The sequence below is a fragment of the Gopherus flavomarginatus genome, chromosome 6, assembly GCF_025201925.1.
Source record: "Gopherus flavomarginatus isolate rGopFla2 chromosome 6, rGopFla2.mat.asm, whole genome shotgun sequence".
NCBI classification, from domain to species: Eukaryota; Metazoa; Chordata; order Testudines; family Testudinidae; genus Gopherus; species Gopherus flavomarginatus.
In genome coordinates, this window is record NC_066622.1 from 17369629 (window position 1) to 17393083 (window position 23455).

Genomic DNA, 23455 nt, shown 5'->3' on the forward strand with positions numbered 1-23455 from the left:
GTCGAATTCTTGCAACTATTTTGGTGTTTTGAACAGCTATAACAGATGAGAACTGTTTCATTTAAAAAAAACATTTCAAAGAAATGTTGAAAAACTTCAAATATCAAAAAACCGCTGAAAATTTTGTGGGAAAATGTTACCAGTGTTTAAATAATAAAATGTATTTTCTAGCGCTGATGAAACAAACATTTGATGAAATTTCAGAATTTTGAAAAATATACAACAATGGTCCTCCTCCCCCATTTTTCAAACTGTCGGCTGGTAATTTTTTTTTCTAAACATTGACTTTCAAAAAAAGTTGATTTCCCCCCTAAAATTACTGTAAGTGTTCTTCGACACCCTATTTCCCACCCCCCTTTTTGTGACCCACTCTAATATTTTTCCAGCGAGTAGACTACAGCTAATTGTTATCAGTGGAGAAAACTAAGGGGGTTGGGACAAAAGCAGTGGATGTCCCCCTTAGTTCTGAATTGTTGTGAGGTAACACAAAGATGATTAAACATAGATTGTCATTTCCCAGTTTCCATCATTGCACAGTATGTTATATCTGAAGGCAAAAATGGAAAGAGGCTTGAAGGATGAGGAGGAGCCCATACAGTCAGTATTAGAAAGTGCTGCCTTAGGGTACAGATCTTATTTTCACATTGAAAGTTTTTATTTGTTTCAAGTGAAAAAACACAGTTTTGTTCGCAAGTTTGATTTTCAAAGGCATTTCCTGGTAACTCTACTGCTTTGAAATTTGTTCAAGCATTTTATGGTGAGGGTGCCATTTATATTTTGGGGAGTGGGGAATGTTTCATACTGAGAGTAGTTCTGTGCTGAACCACCAGCATGAGTTTCATGTACCTCCAAACATTGGGTTGACTGATGACTGAACCCAAGTAAACCAGATGTTGGTTGCCCAAGCTATTTAGCTGCCGAAAGCTTAGGATCAAAAATAAAATAACTTTACCAAATGAAAGAAAGAAAGAATATGTTTTACTAAACCTTCGTGTGTACTGCTTAATCCAAAGAAAAATAAAAGATATTATACAGTGAACCAGAAATGTTTCATGTAAAACATTGACACCAGTATATTTGTAAGCCCAAAGGTTTCTTAGCATTATTGGCATTCTGTAAGGGCTTGATCCTGCATCGTGCTGAGCAACTCCTCAGAAATGCTGAGCATTCCCAACTCCCATGAGACTTGAAGGTGCTCAGAGCTGTGTAGAGAAGCACTCAGCACTTAGCAGGACTGAACCTAATTGTGGAAGTTTAAAAGTGAGTGCTAAGGGTGGAACTGCAATCATGGAGGAAGAAAAACAACCTACGATATAGGGGCAATGATTATATGTCCCATCCAGTGGAGGACATAAGGAGTGCTACTAGTCTTGGGTTGGAATATGAGAGGAGTAGGAAATTTCACAAGCTGTGCTCTCCTGATGTGAATTGAAAGAGGTTTCATGATCAATAGAATTCTTTAAGACCAAGCTTTTCAATCTTTAATAATTTCATTTTTAACAATTCTGATAATCATTACATCTGGTATGTGCATGCTTTTACTCATTTAACAACTTTGTTCTGCGATTACATGTTTGCATTAAAAATGTTCTCCTGCAGCTTAAGATGAGCAGAAATTGGTGCACAGCAGCTTTCTTCCTTTAACAAGTTCATTCTTCTCTCGTGCGTTTCTTTGGTTGAATTTCACAGTATTTGAAAAGGTGCTCTTCATCATGTCTTAAATTGAGTGAACAGAGAATTCCCATTCTTCCTTATCCATAATGTATTTGTGTTTCCACTGCAAGAGCAGAATGTCAAACTTGGACAAAAATAAAAATCTCCAACCCATACTTAGCTTATGGTGAGGATTTATGTATAATTACTGCTTATACTTAGCCACTTACATAAATGTATGGCTTTTGCAAAATACAGCAACAGGAAATCAAGATCTCAGTGGTTTGGTAGTGAGAGAATTGTCTATCTAACAAGCTAGAAATAGTAGACCTTACTGACAGGCCATTTGCTTTTCAAGGATTCTAGTGTTTAAGAATCCTTGAGTAGCAAAGTATTCTGCATTTTTCCATCAGTGTGACTGCAAAACTGCCTCCTTTTTTAGGGTTTTCCAGTGTTCCCTTCACATAGCAATTTTCATGTTGAAAAAGTGCACCTGCAAGATAAATAAAAGAACCAGACTAATGGTATTTACTCAGATTATCATAGCTGACTCCTGAAGCAAGAATTCTAAATGGAGTGGACAATGTTAACTAACCTGGCCATGTGATTCCAGTAAATAGCTTGCGAGGAGAACAGCTGGCTTTCTTATCTTGTACTTGCCAACTGAAGTTTCTTCTATGTGCCTTTTTGTTTTTTCAAAACCCTCTCAAGCATATAGTACATAGTGTCCCAATGAGCTAGAACTCCTGAGACCAGTGTTTTGGCAAGCTGTTTTCTTTGCAGGAGCAGACTAAAGATTTTTTGTGACTGATTAAATCAATGGATTGCTCTGCAATTGCAGGTGCCACTCTCTGACATGTTCAAGAAATTGGACCCACTGAAATAGCTGCGGGCAATTTTTTTCACATTTGTGATTTCCCTACTTAGATTTTGCTTTGTGATTGACTGTGGTCTTTCTCACAGAGTAGTCTATTAACTTATGATAGTGGGTAGCAGAGGTGACACATCAGTATGATATAAGCCAGGCATAGTAAGCAAAACGAAGTAAAACAGAGTAGTTTGTTCAGTTACGGATCCCCTCGCCTCGCTTGGAGATGAGGTACTGTAGCTTGTTGAGATGTGGCAAAAAGAATGGTGTGACCAACTATCTATGGCAGAACTTTCAAAATGGCCTGATTTTTAGAAGTCTGAGCAACTCCTATTGAAGTAAATGGGGGTTTCTGCTGCTCAGCACTTCTACAAATCTGTCCAAAGTGACTTCTTCTCTTTCCCTTTGACTTCGTGTTGAGTAGAAATTACTAGGCAATCAATATAGCTTGCAGTTTTTAGTGAGACATAATTGGTACCTTTTATAACTAAACAAAACTTGATGTATTTGTTTCCTTTATAAAATAACTCTTTATTACATGTTATCCGAGATATGTGGCTCTCTTAGTGAAGTATAAGCAGATCAAAAATGAAAGCCCCACTCTGACATGCCTCTCTGTCTCAGAAATGCAAGATAATAAGAATACAACTTTGTCATTCCTCATTTTTGTGGGTGCTAAGAATGTATATTGGCTGTATTGATTCCCATCAGCAAGCTGTGAGTGGTGTATATGAAATGAAAACATCCCATGTCTCAGAGAGAGTTATAGACACTGCTGCGCAAATGCTACTGTGCTATGCTGTTTTGTTTTTGTTTCTTCATTTGTGTTGAACCCTAACATCACTGACATAACGTTGCCTGTTACGTCTTTCTGAGAAAAACCTTAAATAGCTGCTAGTGTTGCTGGGAAACCTCAGAGCGATTGCATGGATGAGGGTGGCTGTATTCTGAAAGAAAGAGGAACTAAAGCAAAGCTTTTCTAGGGTTGGTGCAGATGGGAAGTATCCAACCAGTCCCTCTCATATGTAGTAGGCAGCTGCTCCTATGTTCAGAGGTACCTGAACTTTTGTGAACTGGTTTGTTTATTTTTAATCCACAGCAAATTGTATATACTGCAAGCTTTTCACTGTTACTGTTCTAATCCCAGATCTTCAATCGAATAATTTTATGATCTCAGTGACAGGACAGGACAAAAAGATTCTATTGTGAACATATTGTACATATCAATATATTTACTTTTCCTGTAGAATGCATACCACCAGTAAGAAAGAGTGTACAAAAATCTGTTACTTGGTACACTATTCCACCTACAGTATAGCTTTTGCCTGCTTTCCAAGAAGGTAAGAAATAATCGAGCTTTTTTACTTTATTATATATATTTTATATTAATATAAAAAAATATTAGAACTGTGCACTGGTTTAGTTGTGTTGCAACAAGAATCTACCCTAAAAATTGTTCATATTTCCACTAGTAAGTGTTCACGTTTAAAGGAAAGACTATAAAAAATAAAATGTTGGGCCAAAACTTTAGATGATGTAAACTGCTATAGCTCTAGAGCTAGGTGGTGATGTTATTATTGAACTTGATGTAGCTACATCAGTTTAAACCTGATGAGGATCTAGTCCATTCACTATAAATTATATATGAATAAAAAGTTTTCAAAAATTATTTACAGCAATTATGTCTAAGAACTGACAAGATGATTTCTCTGGGAGCATAAAAGTAATATAGCACTGGTATGTGGCCAGCTTTCTGATGGTATTAAAATAAACAGATTTACAAGTATTTTTATAGGGTAGAGAATGCCAGTGGATTGATGTCTACTCTGGAATAGGGGGTTGCGAGTAATTTTTGAGGGTTGGTTTTACTGTGTGTTATTACTACACACTTTGTGGACAGGTGAATAATTTTGTGTTTTTGGACTTATCAAAGAGGACTTGTGGTGTTCCAGAGGATTTTGGGTAATAAGAGTCCATTTGATAATTTTGTGAAAAACGATACTGTTAATAAACATTTTTTATTTCTGAAATTGTGTGTTTGTGTTGTGTTGTGACCTTTTCTTTGTGATTTTGCCCATAAATGAAAAACATTGTCATTGTTATGGTGTTACTCATATTATGTGCTGGAAAATAAATCTGTGTAGCTTTTTGGTAGAGCTACAGGGTCATGAAAGTTCTGGACAGCTGAGCCAGAATACCTGAGAACTTACAATAGCAAGCCTGGGAACGATTAACAGGGATATTACTTGAATTATGTCTATATTGTCGAAGGGAAAGATCAGAGATAAAGGGTCAGATTCTTAGCTGGAATAAATCAGCATAGCAATATTGAAAATAAGTTTGGATTCAGTTTGACTTCTGGCTGAACATTCTAATTGGTCCTTATTTCTTTTGAATCCGTTCATATAATCCTAACTTAAAGCAGAAAGATTTATTATATATATGAAGATCAGAAAGCAGAGAGATACTAAAGGAGCATAATCAGTGAAGTCAAAAAAATTAGTGTGGGGAGGGGAACAAGTGCCTGGAACAGAGAGGACGTGCAAGATGTTACTTCACGTCAAATGATAGGGATATTGGAGGGGTAGCAGGTAAACACAGGAAGACCAAATTGCCATGGAAGAAAATTAGAAAGGTAGAAATAAATAAATGAGGTTGCCAATCTAGAAGGAAATAACTTTTTTTAATCTCCATTTTTTACATTTAATGGGCAGATATAAGGAATTGGCACAGCATGCTCCTCTACATTGTGAAAACCATAGTTATCCTGATGTGTGGTAGGCATTAATTAGTTGATTCTTTCTTGTTCACTGCTTTTAACACGTCCAGGTGTATTGTCGAAACTATGCAAGAGATTCAGATGCTTGATTCTTATTAAAAATTAAAGGACATTCAAACCCCTTAAGCGGATTTGAAAATATCAGCCTGACAGCGCTATGGAAGTGCTAAGCATGATGATGACGACGATCTGATCCTTAGACTCTCGCACAAACTGTAGAACTGTTCTGTTTGCATCCTTCTACAGCAAGTATTTTCCTAGTTGGGCTGATTGTTTGTCTGGATGCTATAACCTTTTGGTTTGCTTTTCCATAAAAGAACAGGAAAAAATCTGCATTCCCTCATGTGCTGCATTACAAGAAAACACAATGTTATCAGAAGAGCAAGGGGGAATCAACACTTATTAACAGATATTTTTTTGCTGACTAACCAATCTGTGTTTACACATAACTGTTGTACTACCCTATTACCTGACTATGTCAATTTCCCATAAATGATGTATGGAAACGTGTATTTATAAACCTTTTCAATTGTTTCCCAGGAGTGACAAAAATATCTATTTCTTTACTTTTAAAATTGATAAAACGCAAAAACTCTATACAGTGTCTAGGGAAGGGTAGTTAAAGTTGTGCTTTACCTGAATGATGCAAAGAAATAATGAGAGAGAGAGAACATGTGTAAGGTAATAGCTTTTATAGGGCCAACTTCTGTTGGTGAGCTAGACAAGCTTTCGAGCTCCACAAAGCTCTTCCTCAGACACCTGAAGAAGACTTCTGTGCAGCTAAAAGGAGGGTAAGGGAAAGAAGCAACTTTATTTTCTAAATTGTAGCCTCTGGAGTCAACAGGGGGTCAGTATCCATTGTTATATTACCCTCCCTTGAGGGTTCGGGAGGGCTTCTTTTTAGGTATAAGGGGAGATCATTTATAGCAGAAGCATTATTTATTCTCTCTCCACAGTCTGAGAGGCTCCTCCTGTGGACTGAGTTGATATGTTCCTTCCAACCCCCCCACTCATAGTCAAGAAAGGGAAGCAATGTATGCAAATGTACGTTTGTACGAAAAGCGGGTATTGCCTGCTAGCAACTGGCAATGGGAAAATGTCAGTTCATTTCGGAACAAGAACCTCAGATGAGCTGAGTTTTATTCGTAATTTCGAACTAAGTGGATTAGGCATTCAGCAAATTGTATTTATTCATTCCTACAGTAAATCCTTTTGCATTTTTCCTCAGTGAATAGTTAGAGAAATACAAATTCAGCCTATTGTGCGTGCCTTGTAAATTTTGGACATGTACTGACATCACAAGGACTTTAGTTTCTATAATTTTTATGCAAGCAGCTGTTTCACTCCTTCATAGCAATACGGTTTGCCCTAGATTTTAAATAGGACATTTATTTGCAGCAAGGCTGTACCTGCAGTCCTTCGACATTTCACGTTCCTTCAGCAGAGGTGATTGTGAAAAACACTGCAACTCATTAATACTCCTTAATCATTTGAGTCTGTTTTCCAGTGAATTATGACATCTTGTGGAACAGATGCTCAGCAGGTATAAATCAGAATAGCTCCATTATCTTTGCTGGAGCTATGCCAATTTGCCCCAGCTGAGACTCTGGCCACATATCTTCAAACACCAATGATCTTTTTCAGCTGGGCTAGGTTTTGCAGCTTTCAGTTGTAAGAAGTGAAGAACAAAAATATTTGAGGCTATCACCCAGCAAAAATATCATGTGAACCAGATACTACAACTGGAACCTTCCAGAAGAACCCTGTTCTTGGTGTTCCTTTTAGAGTCAGTTTAGAGTAAGCTTGTTTTGTGCGCTGCTTTAGGCTAAAAGCAAGTCTGCCGTACTAACTGAATTAATCTGAAAATGCCAATCATTGAATATCTCTGCAAGGGCACCTCTGTTTAGAATTGCTAAAGAGCTGTGAGAACAAGCTTTTATACAAAGCAGGATGATTAACACCAGTGAGACTGTTAAACAATTATAATATTAGAAGTTACAGTAGCTTAGCCTTAATCCAAGGCTGGGTCTCTTACGTTCTGTGACTGGGGGTACAGTATGCTGCTTCAGGCAGATTTTCAGTTGCTTTAAAAGTAATTTTTTGCTAAATAACAAATCTATATGCACAGAAGTTTCTGTGGTGATTGCTAAGCATTGAAATCATTTATAATGCAACAACATGCTGGTAGAAATTGTTCCATACTATGGTCATAGCTTTTTTTAGAATACATTTACACAGTTATTTAAAATTATGCACAATAAGATGATGCTCTTGTGATGTTTACTCCAAAGTAGAATTAATCCAGTGTGTCCTTTGTTGAAGAGTAAAATTATTTGTGAGCTGCCTGCTATTATATCATAATAACAATCCTCTTCTTGCCTTTCTTCTTTCTGGGGGATGTGCTGTACACCCTCATCTCTCAGCCAGGTCACCCAACAGGGGACACTTTTCAGGGGCACTCAGCACTTCACAAGATCAGGCCACAAGTAATGTGTTAAAGCAATTTATGTGTTCCGGAGCTTGTTGTATCTCAGACTATTTGGAACAGAATGATGACACCCTAATATAGCCTGGATTCAAACCTCATTTTCACTTTGTAACAAGTTAGTTTCATGTTCAGAAGTAGTGCTCAATTCTAACCACTATTAAATGATCTTCTGTTCAGCACAGACTGATGAGAGATGAAAGTGGGCAGTCAAAACTGAGACATAAAGAGGTTTTGACAAGTCTCCACTGCATCTATTTGTATTTTAAAATTGATGGCTGAAAAACTAGACCTTTAACATGGATACATGCTAATGATGTTAATCTGGTCATATTTTAAAATTTTTAGATCTATATTCATGTAAGTACATCTCAGATATGGAACCCTCCAAGTGTACTTTAAGGTAACACTAATCCCTAATATTTATTTTATCATATCCCAATTTCTCAACTTGGAGATACAGGTATTAACATGATAAAATCACAAGTCTTCCCCATTAGTCATTTAACAAATCTTTTAAAAATAAATTAATTGAAATAAATGAATGTTTTTACTTGCTGTATAACACTGATGCTCCCATTTCCACATATTTGCTGTTTGTCAAATCTTTCGGCTTTATTCTTTATCAAAATCATAATACCAATAAAAGTTTCTAATAGACTGTAAGTTCTCTGGGCCAGGGATGGTGCACCACACTGTATTTGTACAGTGCCCAGCACGGTGGGGCCCTGCTCTCAGTTGGTCCCTAGACATCTCTGTAATAAACATGATTAATAATATGTGTCACAATAAATATAAAGCAAAACAATGGATTCATTTTCTATTTAAAGCCCAAGTTTATTAACTCTAATCACTAGAACTGAGTGAATAATTTTCAGTAAATAATTTATTCACCTAGTTATACAATAGATTCTGCGACCCTTACTCAGTATTTTACTCCATAAATAGTCCCACTGAGATTGGCAATGGAAAGTACAATTCAGTATGATTTTCAAGTGGCAGGATCTTTCCCTACGTATCTTATTCTTGTGTAAATTTTCCACAAACTATTTAAGAATTTTTATTCAAATGTATTTGTTATAGAAGAATATTTGCAACATAATTTGTATGCATACTTCTTGGTTGGTAGTGATTAATGACTTTGGGAGTATAAACTGTATGAAGTTCAGCACCGGGGCTTTGTTGATTGGCTTTGTTTGGACATGGAGATCACATGATTTGGATGAGGCTACCCCTCAGAATCAGGATTCTATCTGGGGCAAATACTCGTGTTTACAAATTAACAATTCATTTCCCTTGAATATTCCCTGATATTTGCTTAAAAATCACCATTTCCAGGAATATTCCTAACACTAAACTTGATCTATAAAATATTCATTGAAAGCAAACACAACATGCATGAACAGAAGGCCATAGACTTTCTCATTTGAGTAAATATCAGTGGTATTTTTTCAACTCTGTTGATGACCAAAAACTCAATCTTCCAAAGTGCTGAATGCCCTCATCTTCCTCTGTTTCCAGTGAAGCTGAAGGCATTGAGCATCTTGTAGGACATGATATCAGGGTTAAAAACTAGCTAATAACATCTATGTATAGTAGTAGGTTTCAGAGTGCTGGCCATGTTAGTCTGTATCAACAAAAAGAACGAGGAGTACTTGTGCACCTTAGAGACTAATACATTTATTTGGGCATAAGATTTCATGGGCTAAAACCCACAGCCCATGAAAGCTTATCACCAAATACATTTGTTAGTCTCTAAGGTGCCACAAGTACTCCTCATTCTTCATGTATATTAGGTTGGCTTTAAATCTTGTTTTCAGCTACATTATATTGCTAAACTTAAGCATTTTCCAATGTTTCTCAGCTGACACTTCAACTGCTATTTACAGTTGCTTCACACATAGTGTGAGGACTAAGAAATAAATGGGAAACCTATCAGGAGTATATTTTCATTGCTGATTCTTTCACACCACACATACATTACCAAATGGTTACTTTGGATTAACTGATGCAGAGCTGGTGGTAAAAAGAAACTGCTATATAATAGCGACACATTACATGCTTATGGCATAGGTTGACATTGAAAAAAGTCAAGAAATGATTTTTTCCCCTTTCCTTTCACTGTGGGGCGAGGGGGGATAAATTGATGAGATATACCCTGAACCACCCTGGACAATGTGTTTGACCCTACAGGAGCTCAGCCAAGAATGCAAATACTTTTCGGAGACTGAGGGGACTGTGGGATAGCTGGAGTTCTCAGTCCCCCCTCCCTTCCTCCATGAGCGTCCATTTGATTCTTTGGCTTTCCGTTACGCTTGTCACACAGCACTGTGCTGTGGACTCTGTATCATAGCCTGGAGATTTTTTCAAATGCTTTGGCATTTCGTCTTCTGTAACGGAGCTGTGATAGAACAGATTTGTCTCCCCATACAGCGATCAGATCCAGTATCTCCCATATGGTCCATGCTGGAGCTCTTTTTGGATTTGGGACTGCATCACCACCCGTGCTGATCAGAGCTCCACGCTGGGCAAACAGGAAATGCATTTCAAAAGTTCATGGGACTTTTCCTGTCTACGTGGCCAGTGCATCCGAGTTCAGATTGCTTTCCAGAGCAGTCACAGTGGTGCACTGTGGAATACCACCCGGAGGCCAATACCGTCGATTTGCGGCCACACTAACCCTAATCCGACCTGGCAATACCGATTTCAGCGCTACTCCTCTCGTCGGGGAGGAGGAGTACGGAAACCGGTTTTAAGAGCCCTTTATATCGATATAAAGGGCCTCGTTGTGTGGACGGGTGCAGGGTTAAATCGGTTTAACACTACTAAAATCGATTTAAACGCGTGGTGTAGACCAGGCCTTAGTGTGGTATGAATACATCCACTTGTACCCCTTTAATTATATCGGTAGTTTTCTTTGTGAACAGAACGAGGGAGAACTAAGTGCAACATTCAGGCTTTATTCTGTCCTTCATTTACATTGGGTTCTCTCAACATGTACTTCCTCCAAGTTCCTATACACACTCATACTATTCTGCCCCCTATTGGGAAGCTATTTAACATAATTCAGTTACAGGTGTACATTAGTGGGTAAACAAGGCTTAAAAGGAAGGCTATAAGGAGAGCTGAAACGCATTTGAGGCAATATTTTGGAAAAGAAAACCTAGTGACTTGTGAACTTCATCAGGTTGTGTGGTCTATTTGACGTGTGTGTGTGTTTATGAACTACTTGGATTTTTTTAGGTTTCCTCTCTTCAGCCATCTTCTCCATACCCCATTTGCCAACAGTACAGCCTTTAGCAGGTCAGTTAAAAGGGGGAAAACTTGCTCATGAATGGGCTGGAGAGATAGTGTATGCACTGATCTGAAGCAAGCGAGTCATCAGCTATTGCTGTTCCTGATGTAATATCATTAATTGTAGCTCAAACTAAATGCTTAATAGGATTTGGATAGTCTGAGGATGCCTGTGACAACTGTAAGTAGAAGAGGCAGCTCCCTTTCTCTTTTATCCAACTGCTCCTTCCGTCTACATCTCAAGAAAGCATTGAAGCAATAGAGTCATTACTATCTATGTCAATGGGACAGGTGATTAAACCAGGCTTCAGGTTTATCATTTAAAAACAACGAAAGTCTGGAGTTTTGTTCCAAGAACTTAATTCCTCTTTCCCACATTTCAGTTGCATTTGCACATTGAATTTGCATTTTAATTGTCTCTGGTTGATCAAGGTCTGAGTACCTATTTGAGTCATTGTTTTTCTTCAGGTTTTATGCATCCATGGCAACATCCTCTTGCTCAGTAGCCTAGTTAAAGTCAAACAACCCCTCTTTTTCTAATCATCTGAGTGTTATCGAGTGATTTTGCAGTTACTCTTCTGAGTACAAGTTTGGTTCTTTCTTACAAGATCTCTAAGTTTGAAAGACAGCACATTGCTACTTTGTATACTTTTAGAATATGTATATCAAGTAACCACAGAGTAATGTATGTGATTAAAAACGCAATGTATGATTTAAAGTTTGTTTATACAATCCCTCATAAATAAGTCAGATGCAGCGATTGATGCTGTGTAAATACTGTAATAATGCCCACTCTCATTTTTACTACAGTAACTTTGCTTGATATTTGATGAAACTTGGTTTCACCTACCTAAGTTAGAAGCACAGGTCCCAATGGCTTTTAATGGGACTTTTCCTCCTAACACTCTTAGAGTATGCTGGCAGAGGAAGCAGGGCCAGACCTGAGTGGCACTGTGATACTGTGTGCCGGATCACTCCACCACTCACTCAAATTTGGCCTAGCTCCCCTGCCCCCACCCCCTGTTTATGATGGAGGGAGGCAGTCAGGCCAACCCTGAATGTGGGTTACTGCAACCTGGTGCTTGCCTCCCGCCCCCTCCACTTCTTCCATAACCAACAAACTATCAGAAGGCTCGCCGCATCTCTCTCCGCCCCCGAAAAAGTCCAATGCATCTCACTGGTTGAGAACCTCTGAACTAGGGTGGAGGAACGGGGCAGCACACTGAAGTTTTGCCTAGGGCAGCAGATTGTCATGATCATCCTCTGCTCACATTGGTTATCATGTGAATGTGGCCTTAAATTGAGACCTGTGCTTTTGCAATGACTATACTGTACACATTTTGTCATTTCCCCACCCCCACCCCGCCCCAGCCACACACACACACTTTATTAACAAGTCATATTAAGCACGGATGCTTTTTGATTAACTATGTGATTTTTTTATTATAGAAACATGAAAACAACTTAATTTTGTTTTCTCTGTGTTGATAATGAGTAAATATCACCAAGCCTCTAGAATTCACAAACTGTTGGCACAACCCAGCTCCCACCGAAGTCTATGGTAAAATTCCCATTGATTTCAGTGTGTTGAGATTGGGCCTCTATATATATGAAAACAAAGAGTTTTGATAGAGTGCATTCATCTGTCTAAATAAATGAATGTTCCCAAATTCACTCCCCTGCCCCAAATCCCTCCCATCTTTCATGTCTGTTATTTGGCTTAGGTGCTTGCTGTGTGCTTGCTTGCTTGAAGATTACAGTGTAGTCTCTTTGGGGGGCTTGGTGCTGAGCCAGACTAGACTGAAAGATTCCTAACAAATCTCTAACCTGCTATCCTTTGAGCTCTAGCCCCTTTTGGATTCCTTGACAAGCGGGTGGGGCTTACTCTGGGAGAACTGAGGTTTAAAAAGCCGGTTCCTAAGTGACCAGAGGAGCTAGAGAACAGAGAAACTGTGAGTGAGACCAGAAATGGAGTATGAGAGGCCGATATACCTAACAAACATACTCTAAACTTGGGCTAATAACCACACCCACCCTCCTCTCAAGAAGCCTTACAAGAGTAAAAATAATGCAGGCAGAAGTCCAGCAGCAGAGTTAGGGCTATCCAGCTTATTGCACTGTGTGCAGCTTGTATACTCAATTGACTTTTGGGGAGGTAGCTTATGTATGCATGTGTGAAAGCAGCTCATGGCCCTGAAAAACATGGGCTCCTGAGGCCAGGGTAGCTGAACTGGAGGAGCTTAGAGAAACAGAGAGGTACATAGAGGAGACTTTAGGGACACCAGGTGTGTTCCACTCCCAGTTGGATGGTCTCTGTGCTGTTAAGGAGGATGAAAGTCTTGGAGCAGGGGAAAATCAAGCTGCAGCAGAGGGAAACAATCCCATAGTTGGCACCCTCATTTCATATGATGTCATAGTATCCTCTTGCACTAAAGTTACCCCTTCTCAGGTACTGGGAAGAACTGGGTAATAGTAATGGGATATTTGATTATTAGAAATATAGATAGTTGGGTTTGTGGTGACCAGGAGAAACCCCATGGTGAATTGCCTGCCAGGTGTGAAGGTTGTGGACCTCTTGAAACATTTAGGAAGACTTTTGTGCAGTTCTGTGGAGGTGCTGGCAATCATGGTACCTGTACTTACCAATGACATAGGAAAAGGTAGGAGAGAGGTCCTGGAGGCCAAATTTTGGCTGCTGTATAAGAAATTAAAATCAAGAGCCTCCATGGTATTCTTCTCTGAAATGCTTCCAGTTCCACACATAGGACCAGACAGACAGAGCTGCAGGGTCTCCATGAATGGATGAGATAATGGTGTAGGGAGGAGGGTTTAAGATTTATTAGGAACTAGCTAATAAATAGGCTAGTTAAATGTAAATGAACATTGCAAACTGCATGGTGACTCTAGAAAACCACCAAAATAGAAGCCCAAACTAAATGTGTACCTCATGCAAAAAATACACAGTAGAGAACAAAAATAGATAGATAGATAGATAGATATTTAAAGCCACCATGGCAAAACAGAAGAGTAAAGAGGTGGTTAGAGGAGAAAAGGCATCTTTTAAAAATTGGAAAATAGAAAGGAGCATAAACTCTAGCAAGTTAACTGTAAAAGTATAAAAACATAGGCCAATAAAGAATTTGAAGAGGAACTAGCTAAAGACTGAAAAAGTAACAGGAAAACAATTAAGTACATCAACATCAGGAAGCTTGCCAAACAGTCAGTGAGGCCACTGGAAGATCAAGGTGCTTAAGGAGCATGCAAGGAAGACAAGGCCTTTGCAGAGAAACTAAATGAATTATTTGCATTGGTATTCATAGCACAGGATATGGGAGGAGATCTGCACACCACAGCCTTTTTTTTAGGTGGCAAATCTGAGGAACTATTTCCCATGGAGGTGTCAGTAGAGGAGGATTTGGAACAAACCGATAAATTAAAAATAAGTCATCAAGAGTTATGAAGGAACTCAAATATGAAATTGTAGAACTACTCATAGTGATATAAAGCAGTAGTTCTCAAAGCTGGTCTGCCGCTTGTTCAGGGAAAGCCCCTGGTGGGCCAGGCTGGTTTGTTTACCTGCTGCATTCACAGGTTTGGCCGGTCACGGCTCCCACTGGCTGTGGTTCGCCGTCCCAGGACAATGGGGGCTACAGGAAGTGGTGTGGGCCAAGGGATGTGCTGGCTGCTGCTTCTCCCTGCCCCCATTGGCCTGGAGCAGCAAACTGTGGCCAGTGGGAGCCACGATCGGCTGATAAACAAACCGGCCCGGCCTGCCAGGGGTTTTCTCTGAACAAGCGGCAGACCTGCTTTGAGAACCACTGATATAAAGAACGAGGAGTACTTGTGGCACCTTAGAGACTAACAAATTTATTCGGGCATAAGCTTTCGTGGGTTAAACTCCACTTCATCGGATGCATACAGTGGAAAATACAGTAGGAAGATATATATATACAGAAAACATGAAAAAATGGGTGTTGCCATACCAGCTCTAAGGAGACTAATCAATTAAGGTGGGTTATTATCAGCAGAAGGGAAAAAAAAGCTTTTGTAGTGATAATCGAGATGGCTGATTTCAAACAGTTGACAAGATGGTGTGAGTAACAGTAGGGGAAAAAGTAGCATGGGGAAATAGTTTTTACTTTGTGTAATGACCCGTCCACTCTCGTCTTTATTCAAGCCTAATTTAATGGTGTCCAGTTTGCAAATTAATTCCAGTTCTGCAGTTTCTCATTGGAGTCTGTTTTTTAAGGTTTTTCATGGAGAATTGCAACTTTTAGGTCTTTAATTGTAATTGTAATTTTATGTCAATTACAGTCAATTTAGTGGGACTTGTGCTGTTCAAATGATCTGGAAAAAGAGAGTAAACAGTGAGGTGGCAAGTATGCAGATGATACAAAGATGATAGTGAAGTCCAAAATGTGCAGACAATACAAGATAGGTAAGTCTAAAGATGACTGCAAAGAGTTACAAAGGGATCTCACAAAACTGGGCGACTGGGTGACTAAAAGGCAGATACACTTCTATCTTGATATGTGAAAAGTAATGCACAGTGGAAAAAAATAATCCAAACTATACTTACAAAATGATGGGATCCAAATTAGTTGTTACCACTCAAGCAATTGATCTTAGCATCAACTTGCACAGTTTTCATAAAACATCTGCTCAATGTACAGCAGCAGGCAAAACAGCTAACTAAATGTAAGGAACCACTGGGGAAAGGATAAATAATAAGACAGAAAATATCATTATTTCACTATATAAATGCACCTACACCTCAAATACTGCGTGCAGATTTGATCACACCATCTCAAAAAAGATATATTAGAATTGGAAAAGGTACAGAGAAGGGAAACAAAATGATCCGAGATATGGGACAGCTTCCACACAGGAGAGATTTTTTTAAAAGGTGCATCTGAAGAAGTGGGTTTTTTTACCCACGAAAGCTTATGCCCAAATAAATCGGTTAATCTTTAAGGTGCCACCGGTCTCCTTGTTGTTTTTGTGGATACAGACTAACACGGCTCCCCCCGATACTTTTTTTTTTAAAGGGAGCTCTTCAGCTTAGAAAAGAAATGACTAATGGGGGATATGAGAGAGATCTATAAAATCATGAATGCTGTGGCGAAAGTGAATAGGGAAGTGTTATTTACCTCTTCACATAACACAAGATCTAGGGGGTCACCCGATGAAATTAACAGGCAGCAGGTTTAAAACAAGGGAAAGTACATCTTCCCACAACGTACAACCAAAAGTGTAACTTGGTTAGAAAAAGGATTAGATATGTTCCTGGAAGATAGGGCCATCAATGACTATTAGCCAAGATGGTCCGAGTGTCCCTTAACCTCCAACTTGCAGAAGGTGGGACAAGATAATATGGGATGGATGACTCAAACTTGCCAGTTCTGTTTATTCTGAAGCATCTGCCACTGGCCACTGTCAGAGACAGGATTCTGGGTTAGATAGACCATTGGTTTGACTCAGCCTGGCAGTTCTGATGTTTGTTTTATACTAAAACTTCTGTATGTGGAGAAAATCTAGCAAACATCCACATTTTCTTGTACCGAGATTCTTTCTGTATTTAAAGGATCTCCCTACAGAATGAAATTGGGGCAACGTGTTAACTAAAATATTCTATGCTTGACTACTTTTATATGTAGATTTTTTCCTTAAAGTGCTTTGGCATATTAAAGGAGATATATGTAGATTAAAGGGTACATCTGTGGTTTTCCTTCAAACCTGGTATCTATATGAATAGACTGTTTCTTTACTTTCTTTTGTCAGTTTTCTTCTTTCCAAAGAGATACTAAAGAAAAGCAAGCTGTAAATCTTGCGTATATGGTATGACTTCTACGCTAGTTCCGCTGTTGTTCTCTGGCCTTATAAACTCTTGGTTTTTCAAAGTTACCTCTCTGACTAATTTATTGGTCTTACATGCTCTCAGGGAGAATTTGTCAAATTCATAAATTGTAATATCAATGAAGGAGACAAAGGCTTTTGGCTCCCTTATCTTCCAGATATTTATAATTATTCCCTTTCTTCTGTGCAGAGCAAATGTCATCTCGATGGAGCTAACTTTATAGTATTTTCAGGTGGTAAGATCAGATGAGTAAGGGTTGCAGGATCAGGAAATAAAACTGTAGCGTCTGAGCCTTCTTTCACTGAAGTTGCTAGAGTAACCCCTAATGTAGAACATTTATGAGATTAGAATCATTCCCTGTGTGATTTGAAAAACTCTTCTTCTACTCCTCCCCCGACTCACATTGAAAACTATTACATTTTTTCACAGCTCTCAAGGTGTATGTGCTTTTTATTATTATTGCTACTATAGGTATGACAACAAATATGACCAAATACAGCAGCGTTAGACCAAAATTCAAGTTGAGGTCCATAGCACATGTGATTGTGTAATAAGATAAAAAGGTTCTTCCAGTGAGCCACCACTTTAGGAGATCTTATGGAATCCTGCTGAAGTTCTACTAACTCATGGTGTCCAGTGAAGCTCATGAAGGTCACCCAGAAGATGAGAGGTGGGAGTGATTCCTGAGAGAGGGAGATAGGAAAGTGGAAGTGCTGCAGCTAGAGTGTCCAGGGACAACTAAACGGAAGAGCGGACAAAGTTTAGTCTGAGGTTTGTGTTGTGTTATTGGCTTTTGAGCTACAAATAAAGCAAAACTCTAGGAAGAATGTGGGTTTGGACAATAGCTTAGGGTCTGTGTGCTCTGTTGAAAATGTGTTAGGGACTCACCTTGGGTACACTCAGGATGGAACAGCTGAGAATTCCCTGTCTGATATAAGGAATCCTCAGGTAATGAAGATCTTTCCTTATGGCACTTGCTGCCTACACCGCTTCTGTATAGAAGGCATGGCAGAGCACATGGCACTAGGCTGATATCCAGCTGGCTATCTGGTCCCCATCGTACCATTGCAGCTGGCATATGTAGGCTGCTCTAACTTTCACCAGAGGCTATGTTGGCCTCCAGCTGGCCAAGAGAGAATGGAAAAGGGATTTAGAGCTACTAATCCCACCCCTAGTTCCTGCCCTAGTTCAGCTGTGCTGAATATCATGCTCCAATAGTTTACTTTAATATGTAAAATATTTGTGTGTGTTTTTTTAATAATACATAGAACAAGGTGCATGCTGCTCAGAAGTTGGAATCGGGCTTATTTCTAGTAACATTCTCTTTACTTGTACCATAATTAAATCATTTTTCTTTTATTTTCATTAACAAATTGTGAAATACTTAATTTCTGAGGGGTTTTAGCAATATTTTGTACCTGGTTGCTTTTAAGGATTAATCACATTGGGTGAGATCCTCATACTTGTTCCTTTATGCAGACAAAGGGGCCAAAACTGAGTAAATGAGCTCTAAAAGCTCACTTTTGTCCAGCAGGAGGAGGGGAAGAATTTCTCCTGGCACAGTGACTGTGGAAACAGGCATAAGACAGCCCTCTGAGCTCTCCATTGCAAACCCTGGTAGTGAGGTGGGGCTGGTAGCAGGAAGAGCATGTTAGGGTATGGGCCACAGCACTCAAGGCTGTGTAAATTCTGGTCATCATTGTTGCCCATAGGGCAAGTCCAGGGAGACTACTGGAACAGAGAGAGGGCTCAAGTGCTTCTAAATTACTCTGGGGACTACAGCAGACTGGAGCAGCCCAGGATTAAAGACACCCATCCACTCACACCCACACACCTACACTCAGGCTGCAAGTTCTGTGCTGCTCCTCTAGGAGAATCTTACTCTATGTCTATAAAATATCTGTGATGTAATTCCATTGGCCTCTGTACAGTTATATCAGTGAGGGATTTTGCCTATTCTCTTCATATATCTCAAGCATATTGGACTTCCCAATTTTTGCCAAACTCTAACTAGTAATAAATTCCTTGTAATAACATTATTTATTTTTATTATTGTGGAAGCAAGTTGTAATTTCTGATTATATATGATAAATCTTCAAGCCTTATTGGTTGAATAAAAAATATTAAGAATCACTGTGTTTTGCTTTGAAGAAAGGATATTTAAGGACATCAGTCTCAGAACATCTGTAGCATATTTGAGGAAGGAAAGATTGCATATTTTGAGGATGGCCAACAGCTAGTGTGAATGTAAGTAGTTTAGAATTGTGAAGGAAAAATATATAGTTGATAAGGTTAAGTGCAAAACCTGTATCAAATGGATGACTTGTTTTTCCCCTTAGGTATGAGAAACGCTCTCCTCACATTCACCACAGAAGCTAACAGAACTGGACATATGTGATAGTAAAGTTCAATCAATAAAAATCCCACAAGTGTATCTGAAATGAGAAGGCCCCCCTGGGGAGAGAAAAGAATGCTGAAATTATTTAAACTGGTTCTGAAATGTTTGTGGACCAGCCTTCAGGTTTGTGACTGGGATTATGGACAAGGTGGTTGGGAGCGGGGTGAGGTGGCTTTTTGTACTGTGTTCAGATGTGCCTCACTTGACTGTGATTTCTGTTTACCTGCTGCCTAAGAGCACAATGACTGACTTTTCTGTTTGTTTGGGAGGGTGAAGGGAGTTTGTTCAGAACTGACTGAATCCTCTCTGCCGATATGGATTTAGATTTGGATAAAAATGAGGCTTACTTAAAATCTCATTTTATTTCAGGAATGCCCAGCTTACAGTAAGAGAGAGGTCTTTAGTTGTGGTTTTCCTGTGAGTACTTAGATGGTTTTCTTTCCTCACTGGCAGACAATTTTTTTTTTTTTTAGTCTAGTGAAGCAGTGCCTAGGTAACACTTAGTCATGTTGCTTATTTTGCCAAGGAAAAGCTAGTCAGATCTTGCCTCGGTGGAGACTTGTGCTTTGTCCTTTCCTTAGGGCGCATGAATATATGCAGGTTCCTTTATAGGTGTGGTGTTCCTCCTGTCCACTAATCCGAATACAGTAAGTTATTTTATGAAATGTAGATTCGACAAAAGAAACTATTTTTGTTTTTCATTGAATCCATTCTATACTTTTTACAACTTTTTTAAGTGAATTTAGCGCTAAAATGACATTGCAAAATAACATTAAATAACAGATTATCTGCAGTGTAAGATTCTTCACATTGGTGTGACAATGTGCTTCAACAGTAACCTAGAGGGATCAGCTGAGGCAGACTGACTAGGTCAGTCTCCAGCCCACATTCAATTCTTGCCCTCTTCTTAAGAATGTCACTATGGCTTCCAGTTACTATTAATGCTGGTGAATATGACCTGCTCAAAGCCTGCTGAAGTTGATGGAAGTGCTCACATTGAATTCAGTGAATTAAGCCTCATAATTGGCCAGCTATCCACTGAGAAATGGAATCTCATTTTGTATCAGCTCTCAGATATACATTTTTCATATAGGGATCTAAGTTTCATTAAAGAGTCAATGACTGAACTGAAAAAACATTTTGATTATCAATGACATTTCAAAATTTATACCAGGTAAATGTGACAAAATTTTCAAAAATATATTTACCAGCATGAAAGCTGTTTAGGTTTTTTTTTTCCAGATTTTAATGACATTTTTAAATAAGGAAAAATTGAAAAACAAAATTGTGGTTTCCTTCTTCTATTTTCACTCTCCCACTTCCATGCACACACACCCATTGACAATAATTGCCACTTGTTTTCTGGACATTTTTTTTCTCTCACTCTCAAGTGCTTTCAGATTTGTTCACTGAAATTTTCATTAGCTTGTAAGGCTGAGGATTCTTCTGTGTGTTTATTTTGAAGGAAGAAGCTGCATATGTTTTCTCGTTGGTTCAGGATAACAGTCTGAAGTCTTTATAGTGATATCTTCAGTGGGAGTACTGGGGCACTGAAAGCAGTGGCAGATTAGCCCCTGGGCCAACAGGGCCCGTGCCCAGAAGCCCTGGCCAATGGGGGTTCCCCAGAAAAATGGGCACCCCTGCTCCCTCCACCTGCCTGGCATTCCTGTTGGAGAGCAGCTTTGGGGCATGGGGGCTTGCCCTGCTCTGTCCACATGGCGCTCCTGCCAGAGAGCGGAGAAGCCCCCATGCCCTGACACCGCACCCCGGCAGGAGGCAGGGAGACTACAGGCAGAAGGGATAGGGAGGGGCCCCCACTTGTTCTGGCCCATGGCCCCACAAAACTGTAATCTGCCTCTGGCTGAAAGTTAAGCAGACATGGAAGTGTTTCCAAGATCAGGAGCCGATTGCACTGGTTCATCACAAAGGGTGGTCTTTGCACAGAAACTGAAAATTGAGCAAACAAGCTCCAGAAGACAAAACACTTAATGGAGTGAACTATCCAGAAAAGCAAGAATTCTGCGGTGTCAGGGGTGAGAATTAGATGACATCTTCAGAAATACAAATAAAAAACACTTCTGGGTGCTTGGGCTTGTATTGCAGGGGCCCAGTTTTTCAACAGTTCACCTAACAGTGCTTACTCTAACCCTGCAGGACAACTAGCTGGCTTTCAGACATCAGTCTGGAAAGTCAGACTAAATGAGTTTCCTCTGCCCTGTCACAAGCTGAAGAGAAATCCGTTCATATATGTACATTCAAGTCAGCATTTGCAATGTTGTGCTTCCAGCTGTTGCTGCGTGCATGACAGGGTTTCAAACTTAACAATGTTCTGCTCTCATTTCAAAATGCCTTTTTTTTATGCCAAAGACCTTTCACAAAGACTATTTGGCTTTATATAGAGGTTGCTGAGCTTGCAATTGCAGTAGCTAACACAGCTGGGTCTTTCAGCTGAGGCAGCAGTGGCTTAGGCTTTAAGAGCCATCGGTTCTCGAGTCCATCCTTTCTACTAACAGCCCACCCAGGGATGGTGTATAACACTTGTGGGGAACTGCCGTGCCAGAAAAGGAGGCCAGATATTAAAAATCTGCTGCTTTGGGCATTCCTCTGCTATTGAGTTTATAGGAAAATGTACAGAAGCTAATGACCTGATTTTTTTAACAGTACAAAAGCAAAAATCTGTTTTAGTAGATCTATATGTATGAACATACTAGCATATTGTTTGTGCAGTTCGTGTAAAGAACAGCCTATTCTTGTGCAGACACTCTTGCAAATTTGTGTCCTGATGAATTAGGGGAGCGTACACCGAAAATGGGGTAGAGATACAGATGAGCTTTTATTTGTGCATGGAAACAAAATAACACCATAAAATGAGGAGACAGGATATTTTACCTAGAGACAGACTGATCAAATGAATAGAAAATATGTCTGTGCAGCTCTGGCATTGCTGTTGTTTTGCAGCGCTCAAGCAGCAGCAAATCAAAGAATTGTACATAAGAAATTGATCTCTTTCTCTCTTTGTTTCTATCTTATTGCAAATATACAACTGTTTCTTATACCAGCAAACTTCTCTGAAAATATGATTTTTCTTTTTATTTTCTTTTTTGCTACATACAAAAATGTAGCTGTGTTTTTTCTGAGGGGAAAAAATGGACAAGATAAAGAGAAAAGAATCATTTTTGTCAAGGAAACACGATTTTGATCTTTTATGCAGTTCATGATCCCTCCATCTACATATAAATATATGTATGTATATTGTATGTATATACAGTTCCTTTTCGTGCTAACGCTTGAAAATATAGAAGGGTTAGGTAAAATGGCTAAACACTGCACTCCCAGAAATAGCCATTAAAATAATACAAATGGAAATAAAGAAGGGTGAATCTGTTCTCTGGATCAGATTTGGCTTTTACTTATACCCGTGCTAACTCAGTGTATAGAGAGAGTTTCCACAGCCTCACCTGAGAGCAGAAGTCGTGACTCTCTGGCTAATGTGCTATCTGTTCTTGCTGTTCAATAATAATACACACACACCAGGGGAAAAAAAAAAAAGACAGTTGCTAAAGTTACTACCACTTGACAGAATGCCTATCATGCTTCTGGGTTAAAGGGCCTCCTATTAAATCAACACACTTACTAATATCAGACAGGAGATTTTAAAACAAGACTTTCTGCACTGAGATAAAACGTTAATTGTTACAAAACTGTAACTTGTAACCACTCAGATTACATTTAGTAATTGTTAGTCACTGAATTATATACTGTAAATAAATTATCCAATTAATTTAACCCTATTTGTTCTTCATGAACCAGTTCACTTGTTACTTGCAAGTATTTGCTGAAAAGTTTAAGCAAATATCAGCTTTTGGGGTGATTATCTTAAGTATTTCTGCTCTAGAATTGGGTGCCTGAGGCTTCTGACATTATTTTTGCTCACGATTGGACTTACTAAGGGTTTGTCTACACTGTCCATTGGTCTGCTCAAGAGGGGTGTACCTTCCAGAACACCCTAGTGTGGTGTCCACTAACTGGCCTGTGTGGACCCTGCTGGCATACGCTAAAAGTTTCCTAGTGCACAACAGGGTCCATGTGGGCCACTTAGTGTATGACATGCAGCCTAAGAG

General features: G+C 39.2%; 1 protein-coding gene across 4 annotated transcripts in view; it reads left to right on the top strand.

The window, feature by feature from the left end:
- The window catches only part of GRM7 (glutamate metabotropic receptor 7), a 549943-nt gene that overhangs the window by 498268 nt on the left and 28220 nt on the right, over positions 1-23455 (top strand). The window contains exon 10 of one of the 4 annotated variants that reach the window (XM_050957325.1): positions 3769-3861. The exons of the other annotated variants lie outside the window; for them this stretch is intronic. Within the exon in view, the coding sequence (XP_050813282.1) occupies positions 3769-3839 (71 nt within the window). The 3' untranslated portion in view covers positions 3840-3861. The remainder of the gene's footprint in view (positions 1-3768; positions 3862-23455) is intronic. 4 annotated transcript variants of the gene reach the window in all.